This window comes from Aspergillus aculeatinus (genome assembly GCF_003184765.1).
Source record: "Aspergillus aculeatinus CBS 121060 unplaced genomic scaffold BO66scaffold_14, whole genome shotgun sequence".
Classification (NCBI taxonomy): Eukaryota; Fungi; Ascomycota; class Eurotiomycetes; order Eurotiales; family Aspergillaceae; genus Aspergillus; species Aspergillus aculeatinus.
In genome coordinates, this window is record NW_020291483.1 from 559,442 (window position 1) to 585,143 (window position 25,702).

Consider the following 25,702-nt stretch of genomic DNA (forward strand, 5'->3'; position numbering starts at 1 on the left):
AAAAAAAAAAAAAAAAAAAAAGATCCAACCTCCTCACCCAAGCATCCACCTCCCTCCCCCTCACCCCAACGGACAGGACCACCTTCCTCCGCAACCCAACAGCCTACCTCGCCAACCTCCCGGCCACCGACGCCGCCCAGCTCCGTGCCGCCATCCTCCCGATCTACCAGCAGGCCTTCCGGATCATCTTCCGGATCGGGGCGGGGATGGCGGCCGTCGCGGTCGTGGTGGTGTGGGCTCTGATTCCGCAGGTGGCGCTTGAGCGGGAGGTGGAGGGTTCTTCACCTCAAGAGGAGAGTGGCGGGGCTGAGTCTGTAAGGAGGAAGGGTGGGGGGTTAACGGGGATGTGAGTGGAGGCTTTAGGGTCATGCTAAGCTTTCAAGGACTGTCTGTGCTGGCCTGCAGACGACGCTATCGATTAGGATATACGGATATGCGGCTCCAGGATCTATGTCCGCAATTATCGTACCTTTCTTTTACCTACCAGCTATTCTAGATTTCTAGGTTCGGTGTCTATAGCATGAGTCCATCTTCAAGGGAATCTGTAGGACAAATCTGGATACATAGCTGCGGGTCTGTGGTGTGCTTTTGAGCAGCAGCAGCAGCAGCAGCAGCAGCAGCAGCAGACTCGTTTCATTGCTAGGGCAGTCAAGATTGTGATAGAGAAAAGAAAACGACATGGTTGGGAACGGGCCAGTGGCTGATGGTGCTCGAGCTGTGAGTCTACAATACCTACTAGGTAGTAAGTTCATTGCTTCCAATCATCTGGGTATGGGAACGGGGTAGGGCACGCTCAGACCAGAAAAGCAGAGAGATCATCTGAGACCAGCCAACTTCTTCCAGTAAGAAGTTACCGGGGGGCAGGGACAACAAGCACAGGTCCTATTGCCTACTAAGATAGCACAGTGTAATATCTCATTACACAGCGTAAAGCTCAAGGCTCAAGGCTATAAACAACCGCACCGCCTCCTAGCCCTATCCCTTAATCCCTTGAGGGCACCAATATTCAACATCAAGCCCCACCCCAAAAAAGCAGTGCAGTCATCAATCATCACATCATAACCCCGAAACCAAACTAAGCCTCCTCCACAACGACCACGCAATCCACCACCCAATCCACAAACGCCTGGGCCTTGACCTTCCACCGGCCCTCCCTCCAGACCTCCTCCACCAGATACGTCCACGACCATTTCGGCCCTTTGCCTACGCCCTCCTTTGACGACCGCACCGAGAAGTCCCGATTCACATGCAACGCGCCCGCGGCGGCGGCGGTCGCCGTGCCGCGGTGGCGGGCGTGCCATTCGCGCTCGGCCTTCTCGCCGGCGCGGCGGGCGACGGCCTCCTCGTCTTCGTCCTGGTAGAGCTCGCACTTGGTGCATTCGGTGCAGCGGGCGCCCGGGTTGATGCGGAAGTGCTGGCAGAAGTGTTTGTAGCCTTCTAGCTCTTCTTCCTCTTCTTCATCGTCATCGGCGACGACTTCGTCTTCGGCTTCGGAGTCAGGGTCAGGGTTGTGGGGTTGAGCTCGAAGGTTACGTTGGTGCAAGGGGATGTTCTCTGCGTTGTGGCGGCGACGAGCCGCTGGTGCTCGACGGCGGTTGCGCTCACGTCCACCACCCACCCCACCAGTCCACGTCGACGTCAGCGCTTTGCGACACAGATAACACATCGAGTAGCCGCAGACGCAGGTGAGTTTGTTGCAGCCGGTGGATTTGACGAACGACAGCCCGCAGCGCGGGCAGGTGCGCTTGACCGCCGCGGTGCGGGCGGCCTCGACGGTGGCGCGCAGGTCCAACAGCAGCGGTTCGTGGCAGACGTGCGGGTCGCGCCAGGGCTTCTGGCAGGCGATGCAGCTGACGCGCTGGCAGGCAGGGTTGGCGCAGGTGAAGCGTTTGGGGCGGGTGCGGAGGGTGGTGTTGAGCAGGGCGGTGCGGAAGGTCGCGCGGATCGCGGCCGGGTTGAGCAGGTACATGACCGTGAGCGGGATGAGCAGGAGGGGGATCAGGTCGAGGATGAACACGGCGATGATAAAGCTGGAGATGAGGCCCTCGCCGCGGAAGCGCCAGACCAGCGCGGACGACGGGTGGTGGATCGGATCGACCTCGGCGTAGGCGCACGAGGGGCAGTGGATGAGCTTGAGCTGCGACTTGCGCAGCGCGTCGGAGGCCACCCGCGCCTCGAATTTGGCGTAGGTCTCCGCGCCGGAGCGGTCCAGCTGAATCGCCTGCTTCACGACCGCCGCGCTCAGCAACCCCTGGCAGCAGCCGTCATGATTTTGCCCACCACCACCAAAAGGCGCAATGCATTTCAGGGTCACGCGGCCGACGTCGACCGACTTGTTCCACCCCTGCCCGAACAGCGCCTCGTGTATGGTGCGGCGGATGCAGGCGTAGCAGATGACATGCATGCTGTCCGAGCACGTCGCGATCTGCTCGAAAGTCACATCCGCGAAGCAGCACTCGCATTCGTACAGCGCCTCCGCCGCCTTGGCCTCGTCCTCGTTCAGCGTCTCCGCCAGCGCCAGGTCCTTGCGTTCCTGCTCCTCTCTCCGGGCTCGGAGCAAAGGGGCCAGCAGTGCCTCGTGTAATTCCCGGTCCAGCTCCTCGCAGCCCGTCTCCTTCAGCCGCGGGACCGCCTCCCCATCCGCCGCGGCCGGCCGCTGCCACACCACCAGAGGATGCTCGTTCTTATCGCGGCTGCGTTTGAACAACGGCAGGAAGCTGTTGAGCGTCGCCCGCCAGGTCTTGCGCGAGAGGTCCTGGAGGGTTGGACGGGCGCGCAGGTAGCAGAAGTTCACTTCCGCCAGCACCGCCTCTACCGTACTCTTGCTCAACGCGCTGAACTCCTTGGCTAGGGTAGCCTTCACAGCGGCCTTGTATCGAGGGGATCGGAAGAGCTCGTGAGGAGGGATGACGAGAAGATCATCTCCGCTGGCAGTGGCCGTCGCAGTCGACGCAGTATCGGCTGCTGCTGCTGCTGCTGCTGCTGCGCCCTCATCAGCGGTGCTGCCCGTTGTCCCACCCGGCACGTTCCATCGGCCCGCCACCCATTCTTCTTTGTGTCTCAGAAGCTGTTCGACGCAGACATGCAGACGGCTGGTTCCATCGAATCGGACCAAGAGTTCGCGGAAGACTTCGACGCGGATGTCCGGGAAGATGCGGGCCAGGGATTGCAAGGCCTGGTTGAGCTCTTCTTGTTCGCGTCTCCAATCTTCGGCGGCGGGTTTTAAGGCGGCGCTTGTGCGAGTCCGGGAGGTGATTCCGAAAGGATTGTTGCGCAGGGCGCGTTCATTGATCATAGCGGAGGAGGAGGCATTGTTGGTGTTGCTGTTGGTGTTGCTGTCGTTTGGACGCAGCGGCGGGGAAGTCGGGGTGGATCTGAAGCTGGGAACGAAGAACGACACCATTTTCGCATCGAACGAGGGGAAAGCCTGAATGCTACATGATAGTGGGAAGAGGCTGAAATGAATAGCACTAGGCAGCAGCCGGGGATGTGATTATGGTGGTGTGGATTATGGGATGATTGGGAGTGGGTGAGAGAGGAGAGGGTGAGCTGACAATGAAATGACCAAATGGGCAGAATCATCGGATATCAAAGGCGGCCTTCCGCCTTCCCCACCTGTGCTTACACCCAATACCCAGTGGTGTGAGACTATCTTGCAGTACACCATTAAGTGCAAATCATTCATTAACGTTTATATACACAGTCTGAGAAAGCTTGTTTTACTCATAGATACCTTTACAATTTGGCCTTGGCACCCTCCAACAGCTCGGCACCAGCCCCCGTGATGGCCGGCTTGCCGGTCTCCACCACCGTCGTCTGGAAGAGAACGGTGTTGCCCTCCTTCCACATCTCCGTCTTCAGGGTCTGGCCCGGCAGCACCACTCCCGAGAAACGAACCTTGAGGTTCTTGAAAGGACCAAACGTGCTGAACACGTGCTTGCCGGAGACACCAAGCGAGCACAGCCCGTGCAGGATCGGGGTCTTGAAGCCACCCACCTTGCTGAACTCGGGGTCAATGTGAAGGGGGTTGCGGTCACCGTTGAGACGGTACAGAGCGGCCTGGTCCTCGGACGTCTTCTCCTCGACAATGGCATCGGGCTTGCGCTGAGGAGGCTTGTAGGCGGCGGTCGCAGCCTTGGGGCGAGGAGCAGTGGGCTTGGGAGACCCGCCGAAGCCGCCACTGCCACGAATGAACACAGTCGACTCGTTGTAGAAGAGGTCCTCGCCAGTCTTAGCATCCTTAGTAGTGTACCCCGAGACAACCAGGGCGGCGTTGCCCTTGTCCACCACGTCAATGAGCTTGGGGTAGGTCAAGGTCTTGGCCTCGGTCGGGATGGGGAACTTGCGGACTTCCATGTACTGCTCGCCGTGCAGCAGCATCATGGGCGAGAAGTTGGCCACAATATCGTCCATGTTCCAGGGGTTGGCGGTGTTGAACCAAGGGATCACACCGTAGGTGGGGAGCGCCTGGAAGTGTTCGTTGTTCTCGTACACCAGAGGCAGGTCGGTGCGCTTGGCGCCCACACTCAGGTTGTAAAGAATGATGTCGCGATCCACGAAGTCGAAGGGGGTGCCATCCGTCGTGGCCTGCTTGGCCTTCTCGATCGCCTGCAGGACCTTGTTGCCGCCGCTTTCCGCGTCCTTGCCGCTGCGGTTGGACATGTTGGCCATGATCTTCTCAGCACCGGCCTGTCCATCTTCGGGGTGGTCCGCGCGACCGTCCTCAAAGTTGGTGATCTGCTTCCAGTGGTTGCGCACTTCCTCGGGGCTAAGCTTGACATCCACGGGGAAGCCGTGGCCACCGGCGCGCTGCCAGCGAGTGCGAGTGAACCAGCCACTGCCGCATTCGTACAGACCCTTGGTGCTGGGCTCGGGCATAATGTCAGAGGAGAGAAGAACCACCAGGGGAGCAACATAGTCGGGCTTGAAGGCCTGGACCATCTCCTCGGGCATGATAGTGCGGGTCATATTGGTACCGGCGTTAGGAGCAATGGTGTTGACCTTGATGTTGTACTTGGCGCCCTCCAGAGCCAGAGTGCGGGAGAAACCGAGGATGCCGAGTTTCTAGTGTGCGTCAGCAATGCTTCTTCCGAGGTGCTAGGGGATTCATCTTACCGCTGCGGCGTAGTTGGCCTGTCCAAAGTTTCCGTAGATACCACTGGTGCTGGCGGTGTTGACGATGCGGCCATACTTCTGCTTCAACATGTAGGGCCAAGCAGCCTTGGTCACCTTGTAGGTACCACGCAGATGGACATTGAGGACGGGGTTCCACAGGTCATCGGTCATGTTGGTGAAAGCCTTGTCGCGAAGGATACCGGCGTTGTTGACCAGGATATCGATGCGGCCGAAGGCGTCGATGGCCGACTTGACGACGTTCTCGCCGTCCTCGCAGGAAGCCTTGTTTCCAACCGCCTTTCCGCCCATCTTCTTGATCTCCTGAACGACGGGCTCGGGGTCGACGAGATCGTTGACAACGACAGCAGCGCCGTACTTGGCGAATAGCAAGCAGTATGCGCGGCCCAGACTGAAACATGTCAGCTACTGAACAAAAGCTTGTGTTCAAAGATACATACCCGTTGCCACCACCGGTCACAAGTGCAACCTTGCCCTTGAAGTCAGGCTCCTGTCCTGCCTCAGCACCGGGCAGCTTCAGGCCATCCTCCAACAGAGCCATGAAATCGGCCGGGCCGGTGGGATAGCTGGGCTGGGAGAAGTCGTTGACATCGTTCCACTTCCTTGCAATGGCTCCAGGGGTCAAAGTAGCGTCGGTCTTCAGAAGCGCACCCTTGGCACGCTCCCAGCGCAGCTTGGCCGCGTGGCCACCACCGACCTCGTAGATGCCACCCGTCTCAGTCGTGTTCGAGGAGTGAACCAGAGCAGCCACCAAGGGGACGACCCAGTCGGGCTTAAGGTTCTCAAGGACATCAGGGGGCATAACGGTGGCCGTCATCCGGCTAGCAGCTATTATACCATCAGTGGGATTTCTTCCAACAAGCAGCCAACCATCAGTGCAACATACCAATAGGAGCAATCACATTAGCAAGGATGTTGTACTTGAAACCCTCCTTGGCCAACGTCTCCGTGAAGCCGACCTGACCAAGTTTGGCAGCTAACAACACCAATCAGCTTGACTCCTCGATCTGCTATTCTCCCCCGTAGAAAAACCTACCCGAGTAATTCGCCTGACCAAAGCTACCAAACAACCCAGCCGAAGAAGCCGTGTTAATGATGCGGCCGTACTTCTGCTTACGGAAATGAGGCCACGCAGCTTTTGCGCACTATTCAAATCAAACACACAAAGTTTAGCATCAATATCTTCCACCCCAACCCAACCATCTTTTTCTCCGGGACAGTAAATCAAAAAAAAAAAAGAAAAAAAAACCCACCTTGTAAGCACCATACGTATGAACCTTGTAGATGAGATCCCAATCCTGATCCTTCATATTCTTGAAGCTGATATCGCGGAGGATGCCGGCGTTGTTGAGAAGCACATCGACGCGGCCGAAGTTCTTGATGGCGGTCTCGATGATGGCCTCGCCGTTCTCGACGCTGTCGTAGTTCGCTACAGCCTTGCCGCCAGCAGCTCGGATCTCATCAACGACCACATCAGCAGCCTGGGTAGCAATGAATATGCCATGTTAGCATACGTACACAGGAAGAGGGAGTGAGGTGTTGCATGTGGGACGGTTTGTGCTACGCTACCTTAGAGGACTTGCCCTCGCCGGAGTGCGAACCGCCCAGGTCGTTGACGACAACGTTGGCACCTCTCGAAGCGAAGAACAAAGCATATGCCTTGCCCAGGCCGCCGCCGGCTCCGGTGACGACGACGGTCTGGTTGTCGAAGCGCAGCTCCGCGGACATTGTATGTGTGTGTGTGGTGTGTAGTGTGTAGAGTGTAGTATGTGAGGAAGGAAGAAGAAGAGGGGGAGGGGGAGGAGAAAGGAATGAAGGAATGAGGGAGAACGGTGGTTGTGGGTTGTGGGAGAGGGAAAGGTGTTTAGAGTTGCGGGGTCAAGACGGGGGAGGGGAGGAATAAATGAAGAAGTTGTTGGAAGATGGGGGATGCGAAGAAGCTTAAGAGGGAGGAAAGGGAAGAAGAAATCTGGGGAGTTGTTGGAACTGGAGACGGTCGCAGTGTTCGGCAAGAGCTGGGAAGGGAACCTCGGTATCTTGGATGGTGGAGCTCGGAGGTTGATCTGGGGATGGCAGATGATGCTTCCTTCACATGCCGGACACCCCGTCAATGAGATAATCGGGCATGTCGGAGTGTGTACTAAACTCGGTTGCGACTTGCTTTTGAATGTGTTGATTCATGGATATACGTTGGAATTATCTGTGTTTTTCACGACGTCGAAGGTGCACCCATATCATGAGAGTTGAGACGAGAGGTGATCGACTTTCCTCCTTCCCACATCCATCCACCGGCCATTTTCCCGGCTCCATCGCTCCTCGATGAGGCTATTCCTCATCGGGTAGACTGGGTCTTGCTTGTTTGAGGGAGGCCTTGCTGACTCAGATCGGACCATGTGATCTCTTCATGCATTTCAATCGTCCTCAATATTCGAGCACGTGGCTGATGCAGTGTCGGGGTGATCCGGGGGATGGATAAAATTAATGAAACAGAGAGAGGATGTGCCTATTACTGCATGGATGACCCAATGTCAACCTGCATCTTTATATTGAGATCTGAAGGTGAACAAAGGATCCGAGAAAAAATAATAACGGTCGTCGTCCACGATACACCTTCCCATATATATAAATAATTACCAATTACGGTGAGCATCAGAAATTAACAGAAGTCCACACTCGCGATTAAGAAAGGATTTTTATATTTCTCTAGAAAAGTAAGAATGCTGTAGTATGTCATGTTCAAGCCGAAACTGGACAAGAAACACGAACCAACCCATGGTGGCCCAATGACCATTCTCCTGGGCTCACAGAGAAGACAGCGAGGCTTTCACTGGGAAAACCAGAGATACACAATCGCGGGACGCAATCAGACTCTAGACTGCCCTCTGACTGAGGATCATAGATGGGATGGGGCAGGTCAAAAGTCAGGTGTGGTGAAAAGCTGTGGCCATAAAGCTTGCGATATTTACCACGGCCCGGCTTGGTCATGCATTGGTCCCCAGTGCAGACTTGAGATAACATGTCGAGCATTGCAGCTAGATGACTCTCTAACCCAAAGTAAATGTCTATTGAGGTCATTCTAATCCAGGGATATGTCTTGAGCGAATCCACGAAACGAAAGACGACACCAAGAACAAAGTGAGACGGTGTGATCGTGAGTTCTTGCGGAAGCCACCTGCCAGCAGGCAGCTGTGGCGAAAATACCCGACCAAGTACGGATATCAGTTGCTACCAGACCGCTCCGAAAGCACGCAGACAAAGAATAGGAGCGCAGTCTACACAGCAAAAAGCGGCACACGAATGCGCGAGTCTACAAAGCCACAGAAGATGGATATGGAGTTGTCTGAACTTTTTGGATTTCTAAACTGCTACGAAGACATAATTAGAAATCCCGGACCGAAACAACCCAGTACGACCAGCAAGTGGATGAAAACATCTTAGTTCATCTGGCGGATGAGAGCGTTGATGTTCTCCTCACGGTTACCGTAGTCACCACCCTCAATGAAGTGCTTGAACTTGCGGGTGTGGAAGCCACCGGTGGGGTTGGAGAGCTTGAAGGGCCAGAGGAAGTTGTTGGCCTGCTTGAAGTTGGGGCCGACGGTGTAGATCTCGTGGATCAGATCCTCCATACAGACGATGCCGTACTTGCCGAGGTGCTCCTCGATGATCTGGTTGTCGGTAAGGGCGATGCGCTCCTTGTTGACCTTTCCGTAACCGCGCTTGTAGACGAGCTCACGGATGGACTTGAGGTTGGGGTAACCGTAGGCGATGTAGGGGTTGATGATGGTCAACATCTCCTGGGTGGCCTTGGTGAGGCGGACGAAGGTACCGTTGTTGATCTGGAGCAGACGGAGGAGCTGCAAGATCTTGCGGGGCTGGGGAGAGATCTTGTTGATACTGCAGACAACGTTAACATCACACATTAAGACAAAAGGACAGAAGAAGGAACATACCCCTTGATACGGATAACGAAGACAAGCTTGGGCTCCTCAGGAACGTAGAAGTTACCCTCCTGGCGGGCAACGCGGCCAAGGCGGATCTTCTCGCGCTCAGCATCGCGGTACTCCTTGACGTAGGACTCGGCGCGCTTGAAGATAACGGCACGCTTCTCCTTGTTGGCCTGCAGTGAATCCAGTTAGCGAGCGAGTTCACCCGAAGACTCATGCAATGCAAAAGATGGGAAGCATCATTATCAGCCCCGAAAGATGGTTAACAGAAGCGATAGCATCGACCGTAGTCTAATCGCGTGGTAGGTAGGTTGTCATCACCGTAGATGCACGAAAGGAAAAGAAGACAAAACTGGAGACAGGACAGACAAGGATACTAACCTCCTTCTTCTTCTGGGCCTCCTCACGGGCAACAGCGCGAGCCTGCTCCTGGCTCTTGCGCTTCTTGAGGAGGGTCTCGGGGACGAGGACCTGGTCCTGGGTGGGGACAGTGCTGCGGAAGAGAGTCAGAATCGTCTTCTGCGGTGAAGCAAGTAGACTTTCGCCGAGTGTAAGAACTGCAGCTACAACGCCACATTCTCGTACTGAAGGCAATGGATGAAAGCACTCGACGACATAGCTTCGATCGGTGAAGGGTAGAGTTCATTTGCCTGTGAGTAGGTGGTGAGATGCTACTCAGTATGCATGTCTCAGCGATACCTTTCGCACCCGCCACGAACCAGGTCAAATAGAAAATCCAACTTTCCTCATCCGACAAGACCCTAAGCATAACGCTCAGGAAGGGTTCGTTGTAGCATTACGTCTCTCTCATTCCTCCCTAGCAGCAGGAATCCTGAGAATGACGATAGCTCACAACAATGTTTTTCGAGAAGAAGGCAACATCAAGAATTGCTTTCAACCCCAATACCCCACGGACCCCTCCCATCGTATAGCACTTTGCTCCCAACCCTCCCAATGTTATCATTTCTGAGTCCACAAGGAGCGAGGCGGAGTAGGAGCAGCACGAGAGGGGAAAGGGTCCGGCGCGGGAAAAATCGAGCTGGTGGTTGCCCAGCGAAAAAAAAACCGTGTTCCAGGCTAAAATTTCGCAGTGATATCTCCAGCGAGAGAATTATGGACGACTGTAACTGAAATTCTCACAAGCCTCATAGCGAAATGGCGCCTGGTAGAAGATCAATGAACAGGGTGTGTCTCACGTAGCAGTGGAGGCCATTGTGACGGTCCGATGAGTTCGCGAGTTGGGCGAGTTGGGCGAGTGCTGTCGTACTGGGAAGAAGATCAAGAAAAGAAAGAGGAAGAAATCCGGCCGCGCTTCAAGAAAAATGGGTTGTGGGTGGGCCTGATGGCGCTAGTCCCGGGCGGGCTAGTTGCATGAGCCAAATAGCCCTACCGTTCTGGGTAAAGCGTAGCCCTTATCTGCATCCCGGGCTTCTCACCATCAGGTGATCTTAGCTGATAAGAGGTCCGGTCCCGCTGCTGCCTCAGGCTTTGAAAACAGTACTCTTGGCCTCGGCGCATATGACACCATCCCCACCACGTTCATTCACTCTCCCAATCCCACCTCCAACCCAGCATCTACACCTTACACCACCACGCAGAATGGCCACCCGCCGCGGCGTCGGTCTAGGCGCCTTCGCCAATCGCACGCAAACCAGCCAATCCTACGCGACGCACGGGGCGAACCTCCGCTCCGCGCACCTGGCCTCCCTGCAGACGCAACTCTCCGTCTTCCAGTCCCTACTCCACACCTTCGCCGTCGAACACGGCTCGAAGATCAAATCGAACCCGACCTTCCGGGCCGAGTTCGCCCGGATGTGCAACGCGATCGGGGTCGACCCGCTGGCCGGGAGCAATATCAGGGGCGGCAACAAGAACTCCTCCCGCAAAGGCTCCTCCGGCGAGAACGCCAGCTTCTGGACGCAGATCATGGGCGGCGACATGAACGACTTCTACTTCGAGGTGGCGGTGCGGGTGGTGGAGCTCTGCCGCGAGACGCGGAGCGAGAACGGGGGTCTGATCGGGGTGGAGGAGTGCCGTCGGCGAGTCGGCAAAGGCAGGGCGATCGGGAGTGGGTTGGAGGTTACCGAGTAAGAATATCCTCACTATGGTATGGTTGGCTCCGTCGAGAAGCTCAAAACTGATGCGAATGGGTTCTTCGTGTAGTGACGATGTCCTCCGTGCGGTCCAGTCCCTGGAGCCGCTGGGCTCGGGCCTGGCCATCATTCGTGTCGGGAGCAAACAATATATCCGGTCGGTCCCCAAGGAACTCAACACGGATCAGGCCACCGTTCTGGAGGTGATCCAGGTCCTGGGCTACGTGAGCATCTCCATGTTGCGGGTCAACTTGAAGTGGGAGAAGGCGCGAGCGCAGACGGTGGTCGATGATCTGCTCGCTGACGGGCTTGTTTGGCTGGATGCCCAAGGCGAAGAGAACGAGTATTGGTCGCCACAGAATCTGCTAGACGATAGTGGCTGAGCACCGCCATCACCCTGAACTGGGCGTCTGGTAGGACAGCCCTTGACCGTAGAGACACACACAGTTGTCGCCGCCAGGGTACGAGAAACTTCATAGAGACCCGCGGCAAAACCATTCCGGCGTCACTCCCCTTGGTGCTACATGACCCACCAAGAACACATCTGCAAAGACAACGGGTTCTCGCGCGTGGTCAATAAGCCTAGTAGCATGGTCACATATTCATCCTGCTACCGCAAAGATACCTGGCTACAAGACCCGTCATGTACATACATATCCCTAGCCCCCACCATGGGCCTTCGGACTTGACAGCCTAAGCTGTATCACACCAAGTTAAGTGTATAGGGACCTACAATATATAGCAGATACATATACGCCGGAAGATCTTATGAGTATCTTCAGCAATTCCTATTTCGCCCTCTAAATCTCATACATCACATTGGAAAGTTTCCATCGCCTGGAATTTTTGTGTACCACCCCCATTCATTCTAAACGTCAAATTCATCTCTGCAAAGTCGAAGCGAAAAGAAAAAGGTACGATATGGAGATCCAAAAGGTAGAGGAGGAAAAAGAGGCGTCGACGATGGGACGACAGTCATTCCAGCAAGCGAGAAAAAGGGAATTTGGCTCCATGATGAGAGGCGGAGGGATGAAAGCACATGGCATATATCGTACGTTAAGCTTGCGGAGGGAGGGAGGGAGGAGAGGAGGGGGTTCAGGGAAAGGAGAAGTCAAAGGATTCCAGAAAATCGAGAAAGAGAAGAAGCTTGAGCATTATAACCATGAGAGAAATAAAACAATCAATTTGCCATTAACAAAACATTTCTTTTATGCCTTGATTGCTCCACCCAATGCACCACCGCTGAACTGCTGACCACCGGGGCGGCGGCCTTGTTGACCACCGGGCAACCGGGGACCGCCACGGGCCTGCCCAGCACCTCGAGGACCGCGGCCACCACGGGCGCCGGCGCCCTGATCGCGCTGGAAGGCGTTGGCCATGCCTTGGGTACGCTGCTCGAGAGTCTTTTCGTTGGCCTCCAGGAGGTTCATCGACTTGTCGGCCAGGGTCACGATCTGGGACTGGAGGCGCGACAGCTCGACGCCCTTGCGGAAGACGATGGCGTCGTTGACCTGGTCCAGGGCGGCCGCCAGCTCCTCGTGGGAGATCATCCGGCTGATGATGGCCTGGATCTTCTTCTCGGGGAGCTCGAACATGGTGGCCAGGGTGGCGAGCGACAGGCTGTCGTAGAAGGGAGCGTAGGTGAAGAGGTAGGTGCGGAGACCCTCCTCCTGGATCTGCTGCGACAGCATCTCCTTGACCTTCTCGGGCTGGGGCATCAAGTCCCAGATCTTGATCGAGTTGAGCATCTCGGCGGCCTTCTTCCAGTCACCGGCGGCAAGGAACTTGGCACTCATGATGACACCGTCACGGGTGTTCTCGGGAGGACCGGTGAAGACCTGGCGCTCGTTGTAGTCGAGCATGCGGCGGAAGGTCTTGGAGATGACACGACGCTTCATCTCGGGGGAGGAAGAGGTCTGAGCCATGAGAGGGACTTCCAAGAACATGCTCGACGTGAGGTAGATGCACTCGAGGAGTTCCAGGTTGATGTGCATGTGGAAGGGGAGTTGACGCTGGCGCTCCAGACGCTCCTGCTCGGGGGAGACGGTGGAGTAGCGCTGGAGGATGATACCCTGAGCCAGAAGCTCTTTCTGACGGCCGCTGCCGCAGACCTCGGAGAGAGTGGTCTGGGCCTCGTAGATGAGACCGGCACGGAAGGCACAGAGACCGATCTGGACGAGAGTGCGGTTGAAGAGGATCTGGGTGCTGACGTCGAAATTGGCGATGTTCTCCGTCAAGTGGGACATAAGCATCAGGTCGCGAGAGCGGTAGTACTGGTCGTGAAGGGCGAGGAAGTAGATCTGGCAGAGCATCGCACGGGCGCGGATGATACCGTCGCTGTTCTTGAACAGGTAGTTGCAGAGGGTCTGGACAAGCTCAGTCACATCACCGACGTTAGCACGGGGGGTGATCTTGGTGTCCAACTCGGCGGGGAGAGCCTTCCAAGTAGCCTCCTCCAGGATGGTGACAACCTGGGAGGGCTTGAAGTAGATGTGCTCCAATCTCCGCATAACGACTCTGTTGATGCTGTCCTGTCTGGGGTCGCTCTTCTCGGCGGAGGTGAGACCTTCGACGTAGGTCTGAGTGCGAACGAGGTTGGTGTACAGCTGCTTCTCGTCACCCAAGCGATCAATGTATTCCGCGGTGTGGGGGTCGATGTTCTGGAGGGAGCGGGTGAGTTCGTCATCCAAACGCTCAACGTAAGAAACGATGCTGCCGGGGATGTGCAGGGTCTCGCCGGCGGTAACCGTGGGCTGCTTCTCGTCATCCTCCCACTCCTCGGCACCCTCGGTCACAACGTAGTCGCGGTTGTTCTCGAGAACGGACAGAAGAGTAGCGAACTCTTGCTCGGCGAACTTCCACTGGTCAACGGCCATGTAGTTGCCGGAAGAAGAAGAGGTGAGGTCGAAGCGGGTGGAGATGAGGGTCAGGTAGATACGGATGCGCTGATAAGGGCTCTGAGCAACCTCCAGAAGCTTCTCCATGGTGCGGATCTGCTCGAGACGGTCGGTGTTCTTCTTTCCGCGAGACTCGACGATGACGCGGAGGTGCTTGAGGATACTCTCAGGGGTGTACTGGAGGGTCTTACCACCGCGTCCGACAGTGGCAAAGCCATCATCGGCAGCAGCAGCAGTGGCAGCGGGGGTAGCGGCAAGGGGAGCCTCGACGCGTTCGACCTTGGTGAGACGGGGGGCGCTGACGACAGGGCGGGCCTCCTCGTCGGCTCCATCCAGATAACCATCCTTGTTGCTGCGGTACTTCTCGATCTGGGTGGCGTAGTCCTTGTTGTTCTTCTTGATACGCTGCTTGACGGCGTTGAAACCCTTGGAGTTGCTGGCGTTCATCTTCTTGTTCGCCGACTTCTGCTTGGCGACGGTCTCGTTGACGAAATCCTCGAGGTCGGCAACGGCCTTGACGTAGACACGGGGAACGGGGCCAGACTGAGTGATCTTAACGACCTGGCGGTTCAGCTTGTCGAACTCTGTATAGATTGATCCCAAATTAGCATCCAACCACCGTGATTCCTTCTCCTCCTCGCCGCCATGTGTCGACGACCCTGGCGGAGTCCAGTGTGGTCCAACGCACCTGTCGAAATGACCGCCCAGTCGTTGATCTTCTCGGCATTCTCGATCAACTTGATGGTGCCCTCAAGTTCCTCCAAACGCTTGTCCTTGGCACTCTTGACGACCGTGACCTTCTCCTCGTCCTCGCTTTCTTCGCTGTCCGAGACATTTCTCATGAAACGACTGGCACCGGTCTTGCCGGCGCCCTCATCCTCGGACGAGGACTCCTCCTCAGAGTCCTCTTCCTCTTCGCTGGATTCCTCCTCGGACTGCTCCTCCTCCTCACGATCACTGTAGAGCTCCTCCTCGTCGGACGAGCTGGACTCGCTGTCGCTACCGCCACCGTAGAAGAAACGCGACATGTTTGCGGGTTGTGTTGAGGTGTTGTCTTTTTTCGAACGCTGAAATCAACCGGAGAAAGTCGCGGAGAATCGATGGATTGCCGTCACAAAAAAAATATCGACGGGGTGACGCACAGTCGTTCAGGGATAGAAGCGTAGATCCCTCAGAGCCGGTCGGTCTGTTTCTTTTGCTTAGGGAGCAAATTCAGTTGTGAGGGTACGGCGGGAGCCGCAGAGGTTGGGCTGCGCGAGCCACACACGAAATTTAAGCGAGGCCACACCTAACCGCATCGGGGAATTAGACAACCACATCCCGCTTCTAGTTTCTAGACTCGACTCCGCCATCCTCAATTTCAATATTGCGGAGAATCGTCAATGCATTTATCAGTATATCCTTATTCCATATCAGAAAATATCAGAACACTTCTATATGCCCTCTTGCCATTCGTTCCTATCCTCATATACCGCAATCCATATTCAAATATCCAAGCTACAGCCATGTTTTTCTCTCTTCGGTTGCACACGAGAACAAAGAGGGTAAAAAGAACAAAGGGAGAATCAGAAGGCAAAACGGAAAACGAAGACAATTCGACGCATCGGCGCATAACAGAGGCAGTTCCGTGCAGATTGTGCGAAGCATAATCAGGAATGTGAACAAAAAAAACATAGGTACTATAAAAGAGACATAAATCGAAGTCTTTCCAATACTCCTGGCTATGCCGGAAACCCACCACACACATGATCAGAGAGTTGACACGAGGAGACATGGAACCTAGGAAGATCGTCCCAGACATTGAATCCGTCGATGATCGGCAAAATAAGTACCAACACGCCACCGGAAGGCGCTTTACGCTGGACTAGGACCCCGCGCTAGTCACTATAATGACATCGGAGTGTCACGGGAGGCTCCTTCCGTTATATCCCAGGGAATGCAGTAGGGCTAAAGATATCGAATGTTGTATGCTGATCAACAAGCAGACTGCATATGGAGCAGGGTTGCGTGACGGTACTGTTGTGGCTTGAGAGCGAGCGGTCCAACTTGGGAATACCTGGTGGTGGGAAGACTGGGGGAAAAACACTTGCAGAATCCCACGAAAGGAGGACACGCGAGAACAGCTATCTGACTGCTCTTCTCTCGTGGTAGACGCACATGGAACATGTGCTTGCTCGATCGAATTTTAGTCAGCGAGGCTGATGCACCGGCCAGGTGCGACCAAACTGCCAGTGGTCTCATCACCCTCAGTGCCACTGATTTTGGCTCATGAAGCCTTCACCTCCTAGGACACCGTCTTCTAGAGTCCGGATAAAATCCCGGTTTCTTGTGCCACCCGTTCGGCTTCCCCGACGCCTTTGCTGGTTGGCTGAGTTGGCATCAACATATCCATCTGGGGGAGGTGGGTAGTAGGCTGGGCTCGGTTGCAGCCTGATCGGCGCATTGGGATCGAGATGACTCGCCACGCGCTGGATGGTCGGCGGAATGCCTCCACCCTGCGGGTCCATGGTGGATGCACGCTGTCGGCCGGCCCTCGTAGTTGCCTGGGCGTAGAGGGTCTGTGATGGCGCGTATTGCTGTTGCGGCATCTGCCCTGGGAGAATGTTCATTTGATGACCGTAGGCTGGTGGCTGGTTGGGGTACGGCGGAGGAGCACCTTGCTGATGGCCAGCATACATCCCGTTATAGATCGGTGGCGGTTGGGCATGGGTTGGTGTGTGGAACTGATTCAGTTGCATATTGTATGCATTTTGTGCTGCACTCTGGGCGTGTGCTGCTTGTGCCGCCCGCTGTTTACTGGCTGCCTCCGCTTGCTGCTGCTGCTGGATTCCAGGCGCCACCGTCTTATTTAGGGATGAATACTTCAGATTCATCGGAGGGACGAATGGCCCAGTGAATTTTTGCTGCGTGATAAAGGGGTGCAACTTGGCCTGTTGTGGGGACCAACGCTCGAGCGGATTGATGGTCAACAACCCTCGAACAAAGTCTATGAACGCTATGCGGTTATTGAGTTCTAAAGAGTTGTTAGTCCATGCATCCGGAAAGTATGTTGACAGACGGCGTACCTCGCTCGATCTCCGCTTGTTTCATGTTCTTCCTAGGCATCGGGTAGCTGCGGATGATTTCCTCAAGAGTTGAAGCCTGGAAGTACTTCTTGCTTGGTTGTTCCTTGGTGTTGTGCTCGCGAGAATACTGCTCCAGGGACTTCAAGCGATACGTCTTCCTGCCGAACTCATCCTGGGTTTTCTCGAAGAACTCGCCCGATTGCTTGCCCATCTCTAGCATCCATGTCGGAGGGAGGCCCAGCATCTCGACGATTCGACAGACTTGGTTGTATTCTGAGGAACCAGGAAAAAGCGGAAGGCCCAGAAACAGTTCCACAACGATACATCCAAGGGACCACATGTCAATCGCAGAAGAGTAGCTAGGGAATTGTCAGTCGTGCCGTCCATCAGGGGAAAGGGTTAGGCGGGAGACGATTGCGGTGGGACGTACGGCAAGCCAAGAAGAACCTCCGGCGAACGGTAGAATCTCGACTGGATGTAGGTGTAGACAGTCTGCCTCTCATCGCACGCTGAGCCGAAATCGATCACTTTTATAATGGGGCTCTCCAGACTGCGAGGCATAGAGTTAGCTCCAACGATCTACAGGTGCCTGGACGAGCAACTCACTTCTTTAGCAATATATTCTCCGGTTTCAAATCGCAGTGGATCAGATGTGCCTTGTTGAGCAGACTCAGAGCATTGAGCAACTGCTGGGCAAATACGCGCACCAAGGTCGTGCTAAGACCTCGGAACTGGTTCTGCTTGATCAACTCGTAGAGGTTGACACTAAGCAACTCGAAAACAAGACAAAGGTGTTGCCTGTGAATGAAAGTGTCCTTCAAGCGGAGTAGGTGATGATCGTCGTTCTTGTCGTACCTGCTATTGAGCTGTGCCCGTAATTAGTGAGATTTCCATGCAACCAGAAAAGCCTGAGCTTACCAGATCCAAGACCGACACTTCCATCATGCTCTGGTTGAAATAGGCTGTCTTGTTCTTGATGACCTTCACGGCCACGACCTCTCCAGTTTTCAGATTCTGGCACTTCACAACTTGCCCGAAGGTTCCTTGACCCAGTACGTCGAGAATAAGGTAGCGATTCCTGATGCTATTAGCGAAGATGCCCAAATCCTATGCGGAGACCGTCCCGCAGGCTACTTACTTGTGACCTGCTTCCTCACTACCCAGGATGTCATTGACATAGAGAATATAGTCGCTATCCTCATTGTCGTAGCCATCGTTCTTCACGCCTTTACTGGGCTTCGTCAGGACTCGCCTTGGATTTCTCGAAGACTCGTAGTTGAAGCCCGGATTGCATATGCGATAAGTGGCGGGAAGATGTGTTGTCAACGCCTGAAGGGGCTGTGTAGAAGTGTCAGAACAAATCCATGCATGTGCCGTGGGGTACCAGAACATACGCTGATAAAGCCACCTTCGGGGTTGGCACGTCTGAAAGGCGGCTGCGCATTCAGGTGCGGTTGCAGGTCCGACACTGACTTGATCTTCTGGAATTTGGGAATGGGTCCTCGACCGGGCAAGTGGCTGCCACCTGAGATAGACGCAGAACGAGGGGATCGCCCGTCTTGCGCGAAGGCTGCGCTGAGCTGAGAGCCCGCAGAGGGCGGATAGAACTGATCGGGGCTCATATCGGTAGGCTGCAGAGGAGGGAGTCGAGGCGGTCGCGAACCGGCTGCCAAACAAGCAAAGAAGAGGTTAGCGACGATGGACTTCAAAGCAACCACGAGGGCAGTGGATATCACTCACAAGGCGGTGACTGAAATGATTGTGGAGGTGAGGCGTAATTCGGCGCCCTGGTGGGCGAGCGTCGCGACTGATTCGGGCCGGGCGGGAATGCGTACGAGTTATGTTTCCCGGGACTGGCATTATACGAAGACATGGGCGACGACAAGACGTTCCCGGGGGAGTATCTGCGAGCGGCCGAAGACTCTTCATGGGAGAAGTACTGAGAGGACGGCCGGCTGTGGTGGGCAGGCCGTGCAGTGTACTTGGCCCGGTTATACGGATCGGCGTCCTCCATGGTGGTATCCGCATCGGTGACATAATCTCGACTACGTGGCGTAGCAGCGGGAGACGAGGCCATCGAGACGGTCTTGGAGTTCGTCACGGTCGATGAAGGTTTCCCAGAGCCGGCAGGGGATTGGAAGGGCTCGTAGGAGTATCCGACCGGGGGCTGCGAGTGCTGTGGCTGGCCGCCGTATTTTGAGGCTAGGTGCTGTTGTGGATTCGACGTCAGGCCGTTGTTGAACTGCGCCGAATGGCCCAGTAAGGGATCCTGGTAAGGCTGCCACTGGGAATCCATGATTACTCTTCACGCTGGTTTAGCGACGCCACTTCAGTAGCAAAGATAGATCAAATCGGGAATTTGATGATCATCTATCTCTGTCGACAGCGCACATGCACCACGATCGGAGCGTTAGATAGCAGGCGGGGACGGCCGACGCACGTAGCGCAATCAGGCGGAGACGACGCGGCACACCAGCAAGTCAAGTAGGTATGTGGTATATAACTTAGGTCTCCAAACGAGGCAAATGAAGGAATTGAGGGAGTAGATCTAGGCAGCGCTGGAGGTCATGCTCCGAATGACCGGTTGTGTTGTTGAGTTGGTTGGTTGGTTGAAGAAGACAAGAGCGACGAGGTGTGTCCGTACGGAGGTTGGGCGGTCGCAATACACAATGACGGACGGGGGGGGGAGGGGGGGAAGGAGTGGGTGCGACGCAACAACCAGTATCGATGCGGCAGCTGACACACGCGAAGGGGGTTGGGGGAGAAGAGATGGGCAAGAAGGGACTGACTGGAGTCCCGGTTAGGACAGGAATCCAGGCAGAAATGCGCACAGTCTCAGAATGACTGGGAGGGAACTGGAAATAAATCCAGCTGGAGAGGATTGTGGAGGAGGGGAAGAGAGGGAAGAAGAAGAGGGAAGGAGAGAAGAGTAGCTGAGGGAAAGAGGAGGAGGAGTTCGGGAAGGTTGGCTGTGGTGGAGGTGGAGATACTGGCTGGGCTGTCTGTACTGTACGTAGTACCTTAGTACTTGAGTGCGAGTGCAGGTGCAAGTCACTGTCTGTCTGTCACTCTGCCTGGCTCTGGTTAGTCTGGGAGGGGGGGGAAACCCGATGAGGGCCTCAGGCTCTTCTCCCTTCTCCTCCCGCACTTGGATGGTTCCGGGCAAGGGCAACCAACAACCCACAGACCCAATTCAAATCTTCTGATCTCACGACTCAAAAGGTGTGTTCGCCTCTCCCAGAATACTGTTGGGCAATGACGAACTCGATCGGGGAGAGAGCTTGGAGTGCAGTGCCTGTCAAAAAGTGTCGATCGGGTGGCAGCAAATGGAAGGGCACCACGAAGGCGCAGACCACGCAAGAAGAAGGTTTGGTTTAGTTCTATTGTGAATAATAGGCAGAGAGACCTGTCTGTATATCTTCTGCTTCTGTGGGGTCAAGGGTCAAGAGGGGGGAACAAGACGATTGTGGCTCTATTCACCGGAAGGCCGCCATTGAGCCCTTTAACTATTGAAGACAATACTACCCGGATAGAATTGAGTAGCTACCTATCCTAGAGTCACAACATCGTTATATAATGCCCATCAATCAGTCTGGCCTGCCTGCTCAACCAGCCCCCGTCGACGATCTGCCTCCATTGGGAAGTTTGCATCCAGCCCCTTGAGCGATGGCGTTTGTAGTTGGGCTGCTAGGAAGGGCCTCGAAGGAAGACCATACACATTGAGTGTTGAGTGATAATGAAAAAGCCCTGATGGTTTTTGTGTAGCTCTCTCTTTCATATTATAGCCCCAAGCACGGTCCCTGGACCCAAGGACCGATCGAAGGAATGGAGGCATATACTAAATAGATGCAGTATCATGCCTAAACAGTAAGTAACGTTATCCTCAATTGACCCCTCTCCAAAACTTGACACCTGACAGGACAATATCCACGACCACCACCACGACCACCACCATCAATGCATCCGGTGGACCATGTCATCTTCGCATACTCCATAGTTTAATGAGGCGAACACACGGGCCAGAGCCCACTTCTGTGACGTGGGAGGCTACGTAGGGTGTGACTAACAGTATCCTCCCAGGCGGTGTAAAGGACGGTGTACAGGAAGTTCCTCTTTCTGCCAGATGTATCACTGTGGCTGGAGCACGTGGCTGGCCCGTCTTACTCAGCAGGTCTCCATCCTCTCTCGGCGGCCGCCGCGGTCTCTTACACGCACCGATTGTGCAGCTATTTCATCTGATAGCAAGACAACTGCTTTATTTATAGCTGGGCGCTCATCTGACTGGTTTCGCGAAAGCGCAGCTGAGTCTGAAGTGACTGTGCGCGCTTGCAACAAGCTTGTATGCAAATTTATAGCACATTCTTCATTGACCGCAGCCTATATCAATAACCATCGGGCCATCTCTCATTTAAACTGCGCTCATTTAGGTGTTAATCTCCTGAAAGAAGCGCACCCTATTGAGGCGCCATATTGTGTTCTTAACTACCCTCATCGAAATATTGCCACGCGCACTTCACTCCTCCACAGGGAAAATGGCCGGAGCGTCTAAACCCGGCCCCAACCCGCCTCGAATGCCCATCGTGGTGCCGGAAATGACCGCCGCCCCCTCGCAGGACGTGAAGATGTCCACAGCGAACATCAGCGAGTCCAGCGTAGCCACCCCTGGCAGTGACGTCTGGGACACCGAGATGCAGCTTGTGTCATCGCTCGCGAAGCTCCAGCAATTGGAGGGAATGGTAAGAGCAGCAAAAAAAGCCCAATCCCTTTTTCCCTTTTTTTGTGTTTGGCTGAGAACCGCTCCACTAACAACCGAAACAGATCCATCAATTGCGCACACTGCTTCCAGGAAGGTTACTGGAACCCCTGATAACGGCCGCCAACCCGGGCATAGCGGCCGGGGGCCGGCAGCAGGGCGTATCGTCATCAACATCACCATCCCCGCGGGCGGTGTTTGAGCAGCTCAAGCAATGCGTCCATAGCGGGGTGCGGGAGGTTGCGGAGTTCCAGACGCTGTGGCGGAGTCCGGAGATGAAGAGCGTCTGGGATCGGGTCGACGCCCAGATCCGGGGGAATGGAGGCCAGCTGCTGCAGCCGACGGGGATGTGGGAGGAGGACTACGATGTGCTGCTGGAGGGGCTCGTCCGGGAGGAGCAAGGGAAGCAGGCGGAGCGGCGGAGCGTCGAGGAGGAGGCGGAGCGGTCGAAGATCCAGGCCACGGAGGGCGGCTGGCGGGCGATCGTGGAGGGGTTTGCCCAGCGGAACGTGCCCGGGGTGCGGGTGCAGGTGCAGACGAGTAAGACCGAGGAGGCGGCAGTGCTGGTAGCGCTGGTGAAGGCGGGGATGGTCTTCCAGGTTCACACCGTTGAAGGGCTGGAGAGCCACGGGGTGCCGGAATGGCGGATCGCCAGTAAGGCGGCGCCTGGACAGCCCGTCACCAAGCTCGAGGGGGCGGTCATGCAGTGCTTGAACTCGCGTCCCCGGCAGTGGGACCTGCTCCAATTGCTGGTGAGTTCTCTCCCTCGAACATCTCCAGTACATACCTAACGCAGCAACAGGAGATGATATCATCGTACTCCGACATCAAACAAACGCCGTGCCTGAAATGCAACAAGCTGACCGACACCGCGGCCCAGTTACCCGCCGTTCGCAGGCCGAAACTCGTCCCATCCGCGGACGGCCAGCAGTCCACGACCGTCTGGGAAGCCTATCATCCCAGCTGTATCGCCGAGTGAAAGCGACAAGCAGAGACGGCCATCAAATAGTCTTCAGCATCTTCATCAGCCCCACAACGACAAACATTTCTAAATCCTTGCACATCAATTCGATACCACTCATCAACTTGTCCACATCCAGTAGCGCTTACCATCACCCCACCTCAAGAAGCCCTCCATCCCAGTCTCAGGATCCAACCCCAACTCCCAAACACAGACAATCAGCCCTTCAAACCGCCGACCTCACGACAAACCACGACCTCAAGCAATCCAAACCTCCCTAACCCCCCACCGCATATCGTCACCTAGACCCGGAAATCCACAAAACCCCCTCAACAAGAAACACAAGCAGAACAAAACCACTGCGCAACCAAGCGAGCCATCACACCAAGCTACCCATCACCAACCAACCAAACCCACATCACCAACCTCAAATGAAAGCCTCAAACCCAGCACCTCAAAAAGCATCACGATGTGTACCCTATGCTCGCCGAGCCCAGTTGAAATCACACTGCATCGCAAATGAGACCCAACTCTCGCACATCGTTAATGAAAGATCCAGACTGGAAACAAAAACGCCCAAGCCATACATAACGCATCTACATACCCACAAAGCAACCTCAACCCCAATCTCAAAAGAGAAAGAATAGACTTTATTCATCACATATCTCAAATCTTACTCGCAAACCCTTGAATCCCAGCATCCCCGTATCCCAGTAAGGAAAGATGTACTGTACCTGTACCATGACAACCCCGTGCATGAATACATGCATTCGTGCATATGCAGATACACACACACATGTCTATACAGCAATCCCCCATCTACAGCACAATTACCAATCCACGAAACAAACTTCTAAATCCCAAGATCCCATAAAATAATCATCAATCTATCAACAACATACATTATCACCACCACCCCGCCAAAAAAAAAAAAAAAAAAACACGCCAACTGAAACAACACATGTGGTAAAGAACGAGTTCGCTATTATTCATGGATATGAGGAGAGCACGAAAAACAGAAAACCCTTCGCTTTGCACAACCAAACCATGATGCAGGATTACATTTGCTTCTGTGCGAGATAAAACAGAAAATGAGAAATAGGATGGTTGCTTTCATAACATTTGTACACAAAATCGCCCTACGTGGAAAAGACCCCAAAGTCACCGGCGAACCAGGTGAAGGTGGTGATTGTGATGAGGACCATGCCGAACACGAACTTGAGACCTTGGCGTTCGAGTTCGGAGAGGGCACCGCTGCAGGTGGCGCAGACGAATCCTGCAGAGGGTATATCGGTTAGTTCTGAAGCAAAGAAAGGGGGGAGTTGGGAGAGACGGACCATTCAATGGCGTGTACGACTGCGGACTGTACATGGCGAAGGTGTAACTGGCGGCGCTGAGGTGGCCGCCCTTGGCCGTGTCGGAGATGGCCTTGCTGGCGTCCCAGACGATCAGCGTGTACGAGGCGGTCAGCAGCGGGACCGTCGCGTTGGCCTTGTACTCGCCCGTGTCCCAGACGACCTTGTTGGTCTCCTTGACGGTCATGTTCTGCGTGATCGTGTACTTGTGGCTGTTCAGGCTGCACGAGGCGATGACGTTGACCGCCGTCGGCGTCACGTCCAGCGAGGTGTAGTTCCAGGCGAACGTCACCGAATTGCCGATCTTGTAGTACGTCGTGGTCGTCGTCGCGGGCGTCAGTATCGAGATGCCACCGGCCCAGGCATTGGTGGTCGTCGAGTTGCTGGACGTGGTTTTCGTGCTGCCCTTCTTGGTCGATGAACCGGATCCCGTCTCGGTCCCGCTCTTCGTGTCGGTCCCGGTCGCGGTGCCAGTGGCCGTCCCAGTTGCGGTGCCCGTGGCCTTGCCGGTGGCTTTCGTCCCTGAAGCGGTCTCCTTGGCCGAGTCGGTGGCCGAGTCGGTAGCGGAATCGGTCTTGGCTGCACTCTTGCCGGTCGTGGCGGCTTGTCCGGTCGTGGCGCTGTCGGCTGCTGTGGTGTCTTTGGAAAAGTCAGTATGGAGGAAGTGTGAGCCAGCGTTTAGGGGCTGAGGCGGTACTGACCAGCTCGCCGCAGGAATTGACCGTGCGCCAAATCGTCCCCAGGGGAGGGGAACGCCGATGAGATCGTCCCCAGGAGGAGGAGGATGCACAAGGCGGGTAGGAGGTATAGGGAACGCATGATGGTGGTGCGGGCTGTGCGGACGATGGAGGTTGTAGAGAGTGGGTGAAAACCGAGGGGTCGAGTGATCCCCCTTGGCGAAATTCAGGGTCCGATCGACGTGGGCCCGTCGCTGTGATGAGGATTCGTCTCTCAGACCAGGAGGTGCAATGTGTCGAGCGATTGAGATTAAGCGGATGATGCAGTCGATGGCGATGGAAACGGTGCCCAGAGATTGACAAGACGATGGAACTGCAGCGGGTGGTCGGTCTTTTTAGGCCAGCGGGCCTGAAACATGCAGATCGGCTGATAGATTATCGGCAGGGTCCAGCGAGAGTCGGGGTGGGTAAACAAAGCGAGTGACGGGGTCTGGCGCTCAACAAAACTGCAAAGGACGAGAGCAGAGAAGCGACTGACACTTATCTGGGGACGATGCAGAGGAGGATAGAATAGAAGAGTAAAAAAAAAAAGGGCCCAAACAGACCACAGGCAGGCGCAGCAGAAGACGAGAGGCGAGAGTGAGAGAGAGCGAGCGAGCGAGCGAGAGAAGCGAGAGACTAGCAGAAGGAGAAGGGGAAGAGGGGACTAACCAGATTGGGCCAGTTGGGCCATTTGTGAGACACGCAGCTATTTTTGGTACTCACTGGCCTGAGGCAGCCAGGCATTATTCACTCATGGATGACATGATGCAACGCACATCTTG

At 55.3% G+C, this 25,702-nt stretch overlaps 9 protein-coding genes across 9 annotated transcripts in view; 3 read left to right on the forward strand and 6 right to left on the reverse strand.

Moving 5' to 3' along the window:
- Window positions 1–270, forward strand: part of BO66DRAFT_346208 (putative MFS drug transporter) — a gene marked incomplete at its 3' end in the record, with an annotated part of 2,453 nt that extends 2,183 nt beyond the window's left edge. The window contains exon 7 of the mRNA XM_025644574.1: window positions 23–270. Within this exon, the coding sequence (XP_025505840.1) occupies window positions 23–269 (247 nt within the window). The remainder of the gene's footprint in view (window positions 1–22) is intronic.
- A 505-nt stretch (window positions 271–775) lies between these two features.
- Window positions 776–3,530, reverse strand: BO66DRAFT_390498 (E3 ubiquitin-protein ligase). Its single transcript, XM_025647023.1, has one exon. The coding sequence runs from the start codon at window positions 3,401–3,403 to the stop codon at window positions 1,076–1,078; it is 2,328 nt and encodes a 775-aa protein (XP_025505841.1). The 5' UTR covers window positions 3,404–3,530; the 3' UTR covers window positions 776–1,075.
- Window positions 3,531–3,735: 205 nt separating this feature from the next.
- Window positions 3,736–6,861, reverse strand: mfp (putative peroxisomal multifunctional beta-oxidation protein (MFP); the record flags this gene model as incomplete). The annotated part of the gene is made up of 7 exons (XM_025650949.1): window positions 3,736–5,064; window positions 5,116–5,524; window positions 5,574–5,961; window positions 6,020–6,109; window positions 6,170–6,278; window positions 6,387–6,614; window positions 6,703–6,861. The coding sequence occupies 7 exons, from the start codon at window positions 6,859–6,861 to the stop codon at window positions 3,736–3,738; spliced, it is 2,712 nt and encodes a 903-aa protein (XP_025505842.1).
- Window positions 6,862–8,567: 1,706 nt separating this feature from the next.
- Window positions 8,568–9,694, reverse strand: BO66DRAFT_436883 (60S ribosomal protein uL30; the record flags this gene model as incomplete). The annotated part of the gene is made up of 4 exons (XM_025650950.1): window positions 8,568–9,027; window positions 9,084–9,250; window positions 9,459–9,570; window positions 9,645–9,694. 4 exons carry the CDS (start codon window positions 9,692–9,694, stop codon window positions 8,568–8,570), a joined length of 789 nt encoding a protein of 262 aa, XP_025505843.1.
- A 982-nt stretch (window positions 9,695–10,676) lies between these two features.
- Window positions 10,677–11,553, forward strand: BO66DRAFT_410104 (ESCRT-II subunit protein SNF8; the record flags this gene model as incomplete). Its single annotated transcript, XM_025649219.1, has 2 exons — window positions 10,677–11,164; window positions 11,241–11,553. 2 exons carry the CDS (start codon window positions 10,677–10,679, stop codon window positions 11,551–11,553), a joined length of 801 nt encoding a protein of 266 aa, XP_025505844.1.
- Window positions 11,554–11,950: 397 nt separating this feature from the next.
- Window positions 11,951–15,283, reverse strand: nip1 (translation initiation factor eIF3 core subunit c). Its single transcript, XM_025647024.1, has 2 exons — window positions 14,756–15,283; window positions 11,951–14,651 (listed from the first exon to the last, which is right to left on the reverse strand). Exons 1-2 carry the CDS (start codon window positions 15,093–15,095, stop codon window positions 12,379–12,381), a joined length of 2,613 nt encoding a protein of 870 aa, XP_025505845.1. The 5' UTR covers window positions 15,096–15,283; the 3' UTR covers window positions 11,951–12,378.
- Window positions 15,284–16,090: 807 nt separating this feature from the next.
- BO66DRAFT_45252 (putative protein kinase Yak1) lies at window positions 16,091–19,563 on the reverse strand. The gene is made up of 8 exons (XM_025651948.1): window positions 18,873–19,563; window positions 18,527–18,798; window positions 18,271–18,470; window positions 18,051–18,210; window positions 17,739–17,998; window positions 17,563–17,682; window positions 17,133–17,491; window positions 16,091–17,080 (listed from the first exon to the last, which is right to left on the reverse strand). Exons 1-8 carry the CDS (start codon window positions 19,426–19,428, stop codon window positions 16,314–16,316), a joined length of 2,694 nt encoding a protein of 897 aa, XP_025505846.1. The 5' UTR covers window positions 19,429–19,563; the 3' UTR covers window positions 16,091–16,313.
- Window positions 19,564–21,360: 1,797 nt separating this feature from the next.
- Window positions 21,361–23,071, forward strand: BO66DRAFT_45282 (RNA polymerase II mediator complex subunit MED27 domain-containing protein). The gene is made up of 3 exons (XM_025651955.1): window positions 21,361–21,868; window positions 21,951–22,637; window positions 22,688–23,071. Exons 1-3 carry the CDS (start codon window positions 21,665–21,667, stop codon window positions 22,862–22,864), a joined length of 1,068 nt encoding a protein of 355 aa, XP_025505847.1. The 5' UTR covers window positions 21,361–21,664; the 3' UTR covers window positions 22,865–23,071.
- Window positions 23,072–23,768: 697 nt separating this feature from the next.
- Window positions 23,769–25,492, reverse strand: BO66DRAFT_390505 (uncharacterized protein). The gene is made up of 3 exons (XM_025647025.1): window positions 24,903–25,492; window positions 24,184–24,840; window positions 23,769–24,122 (listed from the first exon to the last, which is right to left on the reverse strand). Exons 1-3 carry the CDS (start codon window positions 25,018–25,020, stop codon window positions 23,986–23,988), a joined length of 912 nt encoding a protein of 303 aa, XP_025505848.1. The 5' UTR covers window positions 25,021–25,492; the 3' UTR covers window positions 23,769–23,985.
- Between the last annotated feature and the right edge of the window lie 210 nt (window positions 25,493–25,702).